Source organism: Oxyura jamaicensis, chromosome 20 (assembly GCF_011077185.1).
Source record: "Oxyura jamaicensis isolate SHBP4307 breed ruddy duck chromosome 20, BPBGC_Ojam_1.0, whole genome shotgun sequence".
NCBI lineage: Eukaryota > Metazoa > Chordata > Aves > Anseriformes > Anatidae > Oxyura > Oxyura jamaicensis.
The window spans coordinates 9,622,453-9,636,508 of record NC_048912.1 but is presented as its reverse complement, the minus strand read 5'-3'; the positions used below and the strand labels follow the sequence as shown (position 1 = coordinate 9,636,508).

Sequence of the window (14,056 nt, the reverse complement as noted above, 5' to 3'; positions counted from 1 at the left end):
GTATTGAGATTCTTCAATATGGAGAAATCTTCAGAACTGGAAGAAAGAATAATCACTTTGTATTGTACACTGTGCTGTATACATTTCACTATGATTCAGATTCCAAAATATTTTTGAGGCTAGCTCTTTAGGATTTTTTGATGTAGTACTTAATTTTTACAATAACGTAATAAATTATATGAAAATATCTTTGGGCTCCTTCAGCTCCTGCTGAAAGTGGCAGAATTTCCAGTGTTTTCAGGGAAATCAAGCTACTGTTTGATGAATACCTTCTTTGAATAAATGTTGACAGATATTATTCAGCCAGATATAGATCTGAACAAATAATGCAAAACATTATTACAGATGGATAATTTACTTGATGAATAGCAGCACTGTTTGACAAATAATATTAGTCTATCTCTATGACTGGCTACAAAAGATGGTATTGCCACATAAAAATATCACATCAGTCATCTGTATTGGTATTTCATGTAAATTACAAGTGAAGGTTTTTCAGATACCCCCAAACATAGAAGACAGCCATTCCCCTACAAATATATGGGAGCACTTAGTACACTTTGGGCCAAGTTCAAGCCTGGTGAAACTGAATACATTAGGAGATGAAAGTTGATAAGAACTGGAACTTTTAAGGCAACCAGTATTGTGTCTGCTGCCTTGAAAATCATCATGTAAATGACATGTTCAACATGCAGGCAGAGTGGAGTTCAACATCATACTGTAAAGAAGGCAAATGCTCACAGTAAAGTACAGTAAACTAAGCCACTGCCTTTGATTTGGAGGAGGAAAAAAAAATGCATTTTCTTTAAAAGCACAGCTTGGAGAAGGAAGTTGCTACTTGAAATTTCACCCAAGGTCAATCGCCGCATTGTATCCTTGCACTTGTTTTTAAGTTTCTCCGCTGTATTTGCTTTTGCTTTCCAGAAAGTGTGTACTGCAGCTGGAAGGCACTGAGTCAACAGAAAATCCCCAGAAGGCTTTACCTCTAAGTCACCTCATCCTCCTTTGTTAGGTAGAAAACAAAATCTATTATTAAAAGCTATATTTTAAAAAAATGGACTTCAAAATGAATGAAAATATTTCACTATGTTGGATGAAAAACAAAGCATCAGGCATGTATGTTAAAACAGCATATTTGTTGTTGTGGAGCACTCAGTCAGGTTAATGCCAAGAAATTCATGAGACCTCTGTAAAGAAATGAATAGTCGCTACTTGGCTCCTCCCTCTCAGTTTGAGCCCCCTTGTCTCTTAGAGGACTGATCTTAGCAGTGCTAAATGTAAAATGCTTTTGTGGAGTGCAGAGGAGAAGGAAGCCCTCCTCCAGCCTTCCCTTCTGGGTCCTGCAGCAGCCAGATGCTGGTTTGTCTCCTGCTCCTTGCAGTTAACAGAATGTTTAACACTGTTAATGTTTAATAAGGACAATGTAAGGAATGCTTAGCAAGAGCAATGAAAAGCTTGACTAGATGTGAATGAAAATATTTCCTCATTTGTACAGGGAGCAGGATTTCTGCATGACTTGGCTTTGTTGTCACAGGAGATGATAGAGCTCGGTGCATATTAGCTCTGATTGTCACCCGAGTAAACCTGAAATAATGTTTTACTGAATCATCCCAGTACTGCAATAATTGAGATAAGCTTACTGACAGCCAGATTTCTTGCTCTTCGTTTCCATGGGTGTATGTGCACACATTCCAGGAGTCTTTTTGCTTTAGGTTACTGTCATATTATTATGATGCACGTAGGATGGTCAATGGACTAAGAATAAGCTGAGAAAAATCACATAGGTAAAATGCCTCTGTAGGTAACAGAGAAAAAAAAACAGGTCTTACATGTGCTGAATTGCCACCTAGAGTGCCTAAGGGATCTCCACTGATTCTACAGGAGTCAGTGATGCTGTGGTGGATTGGAGGATGTGAGCCAGTGGGCGTTACAGAATGAGAGTTGGAAGGAACAGGCCCAGGAAGACATTAGCCTGTCTTATGCCTCACTGGCTTCCCACACTCTGCATGCCTTCTGCTGTTGTGTTCAATCAGCTGTAAAAGACTCTCCTGATGTGGCTGTAACCCCTCTTTCTTGGTTGATGCTCAGAAGATTTGGGGACATTTCTGGAGTCATTACAGAAATATTTACCGCTGCATTTGGACTACATGTAAAACCTTCCATACCTCTTACGGCCTGTTGTGAGACCATACTGGGTAGATGGAGAGTGGCAGGAAGTCCTGAAAGGGTCAAGAAGAGTACTGCATTAGCAGCTGCCCAAGAATAAGCCAGAAATCTCTCATCTTGCCACTAAACACATTTTATACTGTATCTTGGCCAAAAATATAAACACCTAATTCTGCAGAGTAATGGATGTATAGAGAATTCCTGAAGCCCCACACTCTTCCTTCAACTGTGAGCTCTGATTTTTCTTTAAGATCAGCTAAGTGGCTGCACTGAATTTTGGGTAGATGAAGAAAATTTAATCTGTATTTAACAAACTTCTTGAACCTGGCAGGTAAATGAATGCATTATTAATGGAATCTCATGTATTTTCTTAATGTGCATGTTTTATAACAGAAAAAAGGTCTTTTCTTTTCTAAGTCTTGTTATTCAACCTGGTATAGAAACGTTCTGTTTCGCTGCACCAGTCACATTCTATTAGGCAATACAACACGATCTGACTTAGTGGCATTTCGGTGGATATTTTGACAAAACTTGTTTCTTTTTAAGAAAAAAAAAAAAATGTAACCAAAATAAGCACAAAAATGAGCATTACAAAAATTGTGATGTGCTGAGTGAAAAGCCCCACAGATACAAAATGATAAAGGTCAGGATCTGTTGCTCAAGCCTTGTTTGCAAGTGAAAATACCATGCTAACATGTCAAAAACTGAAGCCAGATAGACAGATAGACTTCTGACAAATAATTTTGACAGATCTCATAAGTTGAAAATGCCTTTTTTGCCTCTCTTTTGAAATGTGTCGTGTCCACCCTCCCCCCACCCCTTCAGCTTACAGATGTGCAGAGAGAAAGAGAGCTAACAGAGACATTAAAACAACAAGGTGCTGTTAAAAATAACCTGTACCAAGCACCAGCTTTTGAGCACTCTCTGGGGAATGCATTAACTGTCAGCAGTCTAACTTACTAACTAACCTTCCTGAATTTGCAATATAGAAAACGATTTGCTCCTCTTTTGCAAACATTTGTCTTCATACATTATTGAGAAAATTAAGAGATGTTTCCTGTTGTTTTCATGTCTTAGGCAGAATTTCATTCTGGTCTAAAGATGACTTTGGTGAAAGTAAGCAAAACGAAGAGCTGAATATTTTGTAGATAAAAAAAATGCATTAACTTCTGTGAATTGTATATGAATACAAATTTTGTACAAAATAAAAGAAAAAAGAGCTTTTGAAGATCTTCAGCAATGCAGATCAGAAACACAACGAATTACAAGAAAAGGTCTTGATTTTGGTGGACGTGTTGTGGTGAGGTTCCCTGGTACAGTATAGAATATTTTCCCAGAATGGCAGACCTTAAAATAGCCAGTGCTTGGCACATGGCAGAGTATGGAGTTGCACAAGAACAGAGATGGTGGACGAGTCACTGATATCCTGGGGAAAACAAAACAAAACAAAACAAAACAAAACAAAAAAAACACTTCAAAGCCTCATTTTGGAAGCTGAAACTCCATTTTTTGGCTATTCATAGGAAGCACCCCTGCAGATGTGCACAATATGTTTTGTTGTCAAACACCACCATGAAATTCAAATGAGAATTGAGCTCCTACATTAAATTACGAGTGTGCTGAAGCGAAGGAGATAAATCCTTCTCTTGTTTATGTGAATCAGTCTGTGTCTTTGTCATAAGGCTATGATGTTGTCTTTATGTTATTTTCATCTTGGTGTAAAATCTTTGAACTCTTCACCATAGAAAAGGGCCTAACAGTTCCAGAAAATACTACCCAACTTCCTATCAAGGATTGCAATTCTGCAATAGGATCTTGCACTTTAAAGCTGGCAGAATTTAGCCCTAAGGAAACTATATTATTCGATTCAGATATATCTGTATTCTTGTTTGCCTACACAGAGCCTGTTCAGTAGGGAATTATCTTGTTAAGATCTAATCGTATACAGTGTGTGTGTGTGGTGTAAATATATGGCCATTTAAAATTCAAATACAGAATGTGGAGGTCATTGTAGAAACCTTATGTGCCTCAGCAAGTATGAATGAATTATCAGGCTGCTTTTATTCTTTCCTTACTGTTCACATTGCTATTTGCAGCTGGGAGCTATGCTATAAGTTACCTTTATATTAGCATTGAAAATTCCAAGACTTTAAAAACAAAATATTTTCTTCTTCTTTTACTCCTAGTTTTATTTGTGGGCTGCAAAAACATACAGCATGTCTCTTGATCGGAAATGGGTTCTCGTGTTGGAAATCTGGAAAGCTAAACTGTGCTCAGTGTAGTGTGACTGGGAAGAAGAGACGACCTGTGGATTTACGAGTCGCTGACCTCTGAGGTGTAGCTGGTTGTTTTACATTGCCCATCAGGCTCGTGCTAAGTGCCTGCGGTGCTTGGATGGGTGGGCAGCATCTTGTTCGGCTGCAAGGCTGCTTTCCTGGGGCTCTGAGCAGAGAAGCTGCTGTAGGTGTGGAGAGCTGTAGGCATAGGGAAACAGCTGGTCAGGAGAGGAAGGTGCTGGGGGTGGCAAAGCAGCTGCAGCCCCGCTGCCTGCTCTGCCTGCCTCTGGTGTCTGGGCAGCTGCTTGGGTGCTGCTGCTGGGGGCAGTGATCACCAGTTTTGTGTGGTAAAGCTGGCAGGGGGCGAGCCCCCACATCTGCCCACCCGTCCCCTCCTGGGCAGCAGCTGGGCAGCAGCCCCCGCTCGCCAGTGATCCCTGGCTTTAGCTCGTTGCCTTCTTTCTCCTGTTGCAGGAGCACAAAACCAGTTGAGGTCTCAGCGCTTCATCCTTGGGGTAGCCAAATTCAGATTTGCTTGTGATACTGAGATACCTTTCTCTGAATGTGTTGGTGTCCTGCATGGCCTGGGCAGTGCTCCTGGGGAGGGCTCTTATGGGAGAGCCCCATGTGGAAGAGTTTAAAAAGGATGATTTGAAAGAAAGATTTTACTACAGAAACCTATCTCCTGGTGGGGAGGTCATTCTCCAGGGAGGTAGGAAACAACCTATATTGTAGCTAATTGAATATTGTAGCTAATGCACTGGATAAAAGAACCACAAGTGCCTAGGCTGAACCTGAGGGTATATGCTGGAACAAGCAATAGATGCAAAGATTTGGCGAAAGTAAGCAGAATGAGGAGTTGAATATTTTGTAGAGAAAAAAAATGCACTCCTTAGGGAGTGTGTGACTTCCTGCCTGTTAGCAAGCTCCTGGCACAAGTCCTGAGCTCTGGTATGTGCTCTTTCCAAATTTCTGGTTCAGCTGCTGTTCAGGCATGGCTATTATACTGGGAAAATCTTCGGTCTGTCTCAGAGGGCCGGTGTTTATTCCTCCTATGAAGGGTTGTGAAAGAGCTTCCACAGTGTAAGTGGCTGCAGTTCTGGGCACCCGGTTACTCCTCTTTCCTTTTCTCTTGCTTTATTCTGGTTTGGCATTGCAATCCCCACTCAGTTCATTTTAGAGTAATATAAGTTAATGTGTGTAAGCTTATTGACAGTGCAACTTTTTATTTATTTATTTATTTATTTATTTTTTCTGAGCAAAAGAAAGGAGAAGTGTAAGGCCTGCTTGTTCATGTATTTAGATAAGTTCAGGTGACGGCTGTACCTGGTGGTACAGACATCAATTTTTCTCCCCTTCACCCTGAAAATTTTGAATGGTCTGATTTTGCTTTCATGTTGTTTGTATGCAGTACTTTGCACTACGGGTAAGACACAGGCAAGCATGCAAAATTGATGTTTTCACTTCTTGCCAGATTTTCTAACTAAAAAGATTTCCTCCTGGCAGTTCTGTCTCCAGATATTACCACCCCATCTTCTAAAATTGTAAAAGCCCCTCTATATTTGATATCTTGTGGACTCTCACCAGGTTTCAGAGGGAGATTATATTTGCTGGGCAGGTTGTCGATAGAACATAAAATATGAGTGAAATTGTAATTTTATGGCAGAAACTGTAGCTGCAACTGTCACAAGCAGTCAGTATCCTCAATAATCAGATGAAAAAACAGTCTCTAAAAACATTTGATTGACTTTTTTTTTTTTTTTCCAGTTAAGCCAGGAAAAAATCCTCAAAATTATGAACATGGTGAAAAATAAAGAAGTGAGCATTGAAGGAGCTTTGTATTTGGCACAGAAAGAGGTGTATGCTGAAAAGGTAAGGTCACTGTTTGATCTATTTTGCAAGACATCCAAATGTACAAGCATGTTCTGGAAAGCCTGTTTGAGTGTTAGGAGCATATCTGTGCTGCTTTCAAATCTGCAGCCCCAATTTTTGCAAACATATACATTCCCAGTTTATTCCAGCTCAAACCGCATGTGTCTGGTACTAAAGGCTAAAATCTGCTGCTACAGTTGTCCTGTTCAATGGATATCTCCTGTAAATGCTGTGGCTACATTCATGTCATTACCTGGATTAAGTATTTTAAATTTAGATTGGATGTGTCCATACAAACCTCCTTCTTCCCTGAATAGGTTACTTGTGTACATTAATACCTCAGCCTTGTACTCCTCTACTTATTCCCAGTCCAGTATCTCCCTCATTGCTTTCTCTCTCTATCATCCAGCAGAGAATTCCTTGGAGAACTTTTCACTAGCTAGTTCCCTTTCTGATTGGGATTTTTGCACCACCCTCCCTGGGGGAGAATCTCCAGGACGGAGTGAAATCTTATGATGTGCTAATGACACAATCTGAAAATTTCTTGCACAGCAGGAACTAATGGTGATTTTGAGACAAACCTGGTGCTTTTTGGAATTTTAAGAAATATCTTTCTGAACTGCTTATTAACTTCTTGGCTGGAAAGAAGTAGAAGAAGGAGCAGAAATAAGTACTAATAAAAGTGGCATAAATTTTGCAGAAAGGCTGCAGACAACAAAAATATTAAACTCAGCAGTGTAAGACTATGTGGACATATATTCTCAGAGTAAGAAAAGAAAGGGTTCCTTTTCTACTTTTGCCATGTTAAAGATTTTGAGATAGCTAATTATTAGAAATAAATGAAATTTAATATATCTGGATCATGACCTTCACTTTACTGCATTTTCCCAAAGATGTAAAATTAATCATTGTCCATGCAAACGATATAGCTGATGTAAGAGATAAGATATCAAATTGTAATACCCTCACCTAATATCAAAGAACAAAGATTTGCCATTTTAATGCACCATATTCCAGGGCTTGTAAATAATTTGCTTTAAAGTCTCCAACAGCCCTTGTTTGTGAGTTAGTGCCTTTAATAAATGGCTTATACTCATGTATTTTGAACCGTACTTGGTAAAATTGCATGTGCTCTGTTCTTTTCTTCTTCTCTTTCCTGTTTTCTGCTCTCTATTTTGTTTTCCAACCAAATCTGTGATCCCTCCATTAGTTCAGCAGGAGTTGCAGATATTCTGTGAAAATCAGACCAGGAGGGTGCTTCTACATATCTCTGTGTGGAGTGTTTCTACAAAGCCCCCAGCACGGTTTGATCACTGTTTACTGAGGGTGATTTCACCTGAGAACATGATTGTATTTGAGTATTTGAGTGTACAAAAAAAATATAAATAAAATAATCGCAAAACAAAACTGCAACAACAAGAACAGCAACAAAACACCACCACACACAGTGTGGACATATTGCTGATTTCTGTTCTATTTTTTAGGATTCACCGGATTTGCTAACTGGCTCACAATTTAACTTTAGTATCTACAAATACAAGCACTATCGGTGGCAGAAACGAATTCTGCAGGTAATTAAAAAAAATCTTACTTTTGAAGAATATTAGATGCTTAAAATATTAGATGCTTAGGTTGCTCAATAAATATTACAAGATGGCTTTATATGTTCTGTGGTTCAGTGGGGTGCAAGATATCAAAGAAATATTCTACCTTTTACTCCAAAACTATTCTGGGGATAATATCTGAAACTCCTTTTACTGAGCCTCAGACAGGGCTGTAGAGTGATCTTGATGATCTAAGAGGTTATTTCATCTCTAAGAAAACCCCAAATTTGTCACAAAGGTAATTAATTACAATAATTATTGTAATAATTATTACAATACGGCCTTGGAGATGTTGTTATTTGTTACTTTGCTAATGTAATTTCAACTGCAACCCCTAAAACCTACTTACACACTTGGGAAGAAATGTACCTGGGGATACTCAGAATCTCAGGCCCCACTGAAAGTAAGAGGAACTCAGGAATTCCCAATGACAATGCACATTTTGGCAAATCTTTCTGAAAATTTTTCATTTCTAAGTAATGTGTTTAAGATTTAATAAGTTGTTTTCTAACATTTATTTATTCTTCAAATGCTAAAATTGATTCCCCAACAGGTTCACAAACCCTCCATCACAATAACAAACATGTTCTAAAAAGATGTCATCTATTTATTTTTCATTTCCTGGGCCAGGGCCTCAGCAGGTGTAAATTGAAACAGGTTCATCGACTTCAGTGCAGTCATTCCAGTTAACTTCATTCCAGTTGAGAATACAAATCATTGTGAAAAGGTTTTAATTTAAAAATAACACTTTACTTGGTGTAGATACTTGTTCATCACAGATTGTACACGTACTTCACACATTGCACCTTTCTCTTCTGGCAGAGCTATGTGACATGACTAGAAACGGGGATTCTGGTCAATATTTAAAGATTCTGATTGTGGTTTTAAGGAAACTTGAAGTTTTGATCCTAAAACTGTCCCCCCAGTGTATAAAGAGAGAAATGCAGTTTTCAGGGCTGACAAATTGGGCTCTGTGGGGAACTATCTGTGGATGACTATCTCTGTGGATGACTATCTTTCCACGATTCTTCCAAGCAGACTTTCTTTTTCATTGCTTCATTGAGATTGTATGAAGCATAAGACATTCTTACAGAGAACGTTTCAGTTTGCAGACTATGCATTTCATTTCTGGTTACTCTGTCTTGTGAATTCTTTTTCTGACATAAGCCCTTAATGTTTTACTGACTTACCACACCATAACAGGACAACAATTGCATGATATTAGAGTAACTTTTTGTCAATATTCCATGAAGGCAGTGGTCTTCTGTTGTTTTTGGGAACCTGGATTTCACTGATTTTTTTTTTTTTTTTTCCTGAAGTTTGGACAAAATATGATAAGGAGCGTGTCCAACCTGTATATACTAAAGAGTGGGTTTTGTTTACTAAATCTCAAATGAAGAAAGCATAACATCCTTATTTCCCTCAACATCCACAAATGTTTGAAATTAAAAGATCATTTGTTTAGACATGAAGCTGATGGAAAAATGGAGAAAGCTACAATAGAAGTGGAACATAGCATTTTGGAAATTTGGAGCAATTGCAGTCCTCTAGTTACCAGTAGCTATCAAAAGTCACAGATAATAATGAAAATGATTCTGCTTTGGAGATTTTCTGCTATAAACAGAAATGAGGAAAAGGCCATGGTATTGAAATCCAGTTATCATAGTCTGCTCTATATGAATGAAAAGTGCCAGGAATCATTTATGATCAGAGGTAAATATCTAACCCAGGCAAGATCTGAGTTTGTCTTCTCTGTGGGCCACACTCACTGATGTGGGACAGTCAGAAAATATTCACATCTCATTGTATCAGCAAAGCTGTTTCTGCTCAGCAGGGATGGACATGCAGAACAGATACTGGAATCTGTCTGTGCCAGCTTTTAACACTGTAAATAAGATTATCATCATTCCACTGCACAATCTTATTTTGGAACAACCACTTTTCAATTGTTGCAGCTGGGAGATAGTAAAAAAATAACTTCATCGACTATTAATATCACTCCATGTATATATATATAGGCAAAAAAATTGTGTTAGATCAGATCTAAAAACATATTAATGTTTGTGTCAGAAAGTAATCTACCAGTAGATTACAAATATCCTCTTTTCCTTACACGGAAGGTGCTGTTGCAAAAATAAGCACCTTCACTCCATTTTAGATCGAACTAGTTAGTAATTGAATCTCTACTGAGCTGGTCATGCTGTTAGTTTGTGTTACCACGACTTCTGAATGGGAAGTTTTTGCACTGTGTTTCATAACACAAGGAGAATTTCAAAAGAATTAATATTTCAGAATGATAAATTGATGCATATTCATCCAAAGAAAGGGATAGCCATTGTAACTGTGTTCCCCCTGTTTGTTTTGTAACTAAAACAAAAACAGTACAGTATCTCAATGATGGAATGCCATTTTTTATTCTAATGATTGGCAAAAAAGATATGTATTCTAAGCCGATCCTTTATCTAAATGTCCTTGCGTGGTGATATTGGGACAGTCTCTTTCCCTTCCAATGAAGAGAAGTGACAGAAACAAGTAATGAGACCTTTCTGTTCCAGATTGATTTCAACACAAAGACAATTTTTAACATTGAAAAAGGAATTATTAAGAAACAGTTCCCTTTCTCACAAGTCAAAGCCTGTGAAGATACTGAAAGAAGACGCTTCAGCATTGTGTTTCATGGGCGACAAGATTATGAGCTGGAAGCAGTGTCTCTTGATGATAAAAGGAAGGTAAGTTTTTATTCTGCCACAGGTAGGCTGCTATAAATAACAGCTAATATTATGGTATGGACCCAGCAGGTCCCAGTCATAAATGGGAATTGTTATGCTGTGCATTGTGTAATCAAAGCAGTAGGCATGTCTTTATTCCATGTATGTTGATACATAGAGCAAAAGTGAGTTCAGGGTAAAGTTTGGCCACTAAGACTGAAGATGTACAGCTAGCTCGGGGTGTAGCATGAAGATAGATGCATTTTTTTTAACAAGAACTTGAATGCAGTTGGTCTGACGTTGTATTAAAACAAGCAAACAAGACTGATGCCACACATTTGGATTTTAATTGAAGTTTTCTGAGAGATTGTTTTCTTTACTCAAGACATGCATTTATAAAAAAACATACCCCTAAGAACAAATGAGGCCATCCTGATGCTGGGGGTGGGGTGGGGAGAGGGGAAGAGCTAGTGGTTCCTATTTCACCATCAAAATACACTGTAATTATAAAGTTATCAGAGGAAGACAGCCTAGGTATTTGTGCAATTAATTTTTGCAAGATTTTGTATGAACTGCTTCATCTCCTTTTGAGTTCTAGGCTGAATAAATAAAGGAATTCGTGTAACTAGGCTCTACAGTGAAATTTGAGAAACTCAAGTTGTGAAATTAGCCTTTCTCCTGAATGCAGATACTGACCATGTTTGGGGTCAAGTATTGGAATTAATGCCATCCCACTGCTGAAGCACTTAAGTCAGATGTACTATTCAGGCTGAGATATAGACTCTTAAAAACATGGAATAGTTTAGTAAGAGTTTAGACTTTAGTAACCTGTTAGTAAGAAAATCTTTTGCAGAGGGGTTTGTCCCTCATGAAGCTTATCAGTTTGCAACATGGGCAGAAACTTTTATTTCAGATAAACAGCACCTTGTGGCTGGTTAGCTTAATTTTCTAAATTGTGTCTAGCAGAAAAGCTTAAAGGTACACTTGTTCTGTCGTAAGAACACTCAAACTAGGCATAAACTAGGCACGGTATAACAAGAGTCATTTAAATTCACACCCACCTTAATCCATGCTACCTTCAGCTATAGCAAACTTTCATTTTTCTTCTGGGTTCATTTGAGATTTCAAATTAAATCAGTCAAGTACTACTTGGGCTTGAACTGAGCTGAACAGAAACTTTGTCTTAGATTGCTTTGTATATGAACTATAAAAGTACAATTATGTTTTACAGTAACCCCTCCAGAAGAAAGTTATATTCTCCTTATACAGACATGTTTAGGATTGTGGACATAATAACAAATTGCAGTTAAGTAGTTTAGCATCATAGAAAGACCTATTTATTCTACAAAAAAAAAATAATATTTTACCTATTTGGCCAGTTCTTTTAGTGTAGACAATATTTTTGTAGTTGAAAAATCCATCTGTTAGTGTCTGATTCAACGGAATTAACATGGAAAATATACGCTCTCTCTGACACTTATTATATAGATAATATACCTTCTGAGCAGAGTTATACAGAGTAACTCATACAAAAGACCAGAAGATGCCTGCTCTGGAAGATCTGAAGAATGTGACGTGATACATGAAGGATTGCTGGATTTGCAGCAGAACAGTTTTATATCCACTGAATGGGTGAAGTACGAACTATATCTTTGTGGACCTGTGGGTTGTAGATTATGTTAAGTTGTCTGGCAAATACCTTAAGATTTTATTTTGTTGATAATAAGTTAATTGTTTAATTTCTTTTTAAAGTTAAAGCTTAGATGCCCAATCTGCATGACCTGAAAACATTGAAATTAACTGTTAGTGTAATAGTGGTGCCCAAAACGGTCAAGTCCTAGTGTGTTTTACTAACACAAGTAAATAACAATGATGGTTGTCAGTGATTTTAATGATGGCACTTTATACTTACCTATTTGCTTTTTATTCAATTTGCTGTCATAGGAAAAGGAAGGAAAGACTGGGGAAGCAGATAAGGAGTGTAAGAGTCTTACTAGAGAACGTTAACTTGCACTGGCCAAATGGTTGCCCATCCTCCAGAGAGCCCACTCTTCTCTTGAGCCAGCTTCTAAAATACCCTTTTTTCCCCCATGGTTAGGTATTGCTTATACTATCAAATGAGAGAAAAAGAGGGAAAAAATCCATCTAGCAAAAACTAATGAAAAAAATTTAATGTTATAATTAGCTGCATGGGGCATTTATCTCAAAAGACTTCACAGTTCACATAAAATGATTTTAATTGTTTTTAAAAGGCTACTATTGTATGTCTTGTAAACACTATCCTCAAGTGTGTCACAGGATTTGTTACCTTGCAACATTTAACAAGTTTGTTAACAAACAAAAATTGATTTTTATTTATCTTGTGAAGCAAAGCCCTTCTTGGTTCCCACTTGATATTAATCCTCTCTTTTTTGGCAAAGTAAATAATGGTGGAAATATCTGGAGATCCGATTAAACTATAAGTCCCTGCTTTAAAGAAAGGAGAGATCAATATAACTGCCAGCTCCATTAAGCAATTCTTATCACTTTGACTGTTTATGTGGGAATAGATGCAATTTATATTTTATGTTTAATTCTTCTGGTGCTGCAAAACTTATTTAAATTCTTCATATAACACCTTAATCAACTAGCCACACCTTGAAGAGAGAGTGGAGGGAAAGAAAGGTCTGATAGAACTGTCAGAATGATAAAGAAATGCATTAACCCTCAGGATAAACAGGAATTCAAATGCTTAAATAAAAATAAAAAACACATACAGTAAAACCCCACACTTGTTGAATGTGGGGCCTTTGTTGTAAGCAGCAGAGCAGAATCCTAGAGGAGAGAATGCAGCAGGAGATTTCACCGTAATAGAAACTTTACGGTGAGGCAATATGTGCCAGGAATAATTTATCATTTAAATAGGTAATACCCACGCTTTATAGCACGGTGACTTCTGATGGAAGCCCTTGAGTGGAGAACACTTGATCTGTTCTCCCACATGACTCGTGGGAATGAAGGGGACCAGGACCAGTCCTCATGGAGGGAGAGCATGCGCAGAGGCATTTCCAAGTGGGAGAGTTATTGGGCTATAAGGCTATGCACTAACTTATATCCTGATGGCTTGTTTATAGCTTGGTGGCAGTAAAACCTGGAAGACCCAGAAACCGAAGCATCAACATATTATGCTCTGATCAGCCACATAATAAATTCTGTTAAAAGCTACCAGTCTTAAGGAGCTACCATCACAAGCATAAGAAGAGTGGGAGAGACAGACTGTGGCTAACAAATTAACAGGATGTGTGTGATTTTTAGTCAATAGTCAGATCTTGTTCTTAATTTTGTCTAATTTGATCACAGACATAGTCAGGAAGTTCATCTTTTATGTCACTGTTTACTATGCGTCAGATGAGATTAAGAAGCCTTTATCTCAAAGGTTTTGTGCTTTAGT

At 37.9% G+C, this 14,056-nt stretch overlaps 1 protein-coding gene across 6 annotated transcripts in view; it reads left to right on the top strand.

Annotated features, from left to right (window-relative positions):
• The window catches only part of LOC118176630 (delphilin-like), an 87,285-nt gene that overhangs the window by 51,938 nt on the left and 21,291 nt on the right, over positions 1-14,056 (top strand). For 4 of the 6 annotated variants that reach the window (XM_035343722.1, XM_035343727.1, XM_035343724.1 and 1 more), the window contains 4 exons: positions 6,210-6,314; positions 7,799-7,885; positions 10,474-10,647; positions 12,115-12,263. In XM_035343722.1, the coding sequence (XP_035199613.1) occupies positions 6,210-6,314; positions 7,799-7,885; positions 10,474-10,647; positions 12,115-12,263 (515 nt within the window). Of the gene's footprint in view, positions 1-4,916; positions 5,155-5,434; positions 5,526-6,209; positions 6,315-7,798; positions 7,886-10,473; positions 10,648-12,114; positions 12,264-14,056 lie in introns of all 6 variants that reach the window. The other 2 variants (XM_035343726.1, XM_035343725.1) reach the window with 2 other exon arrangements.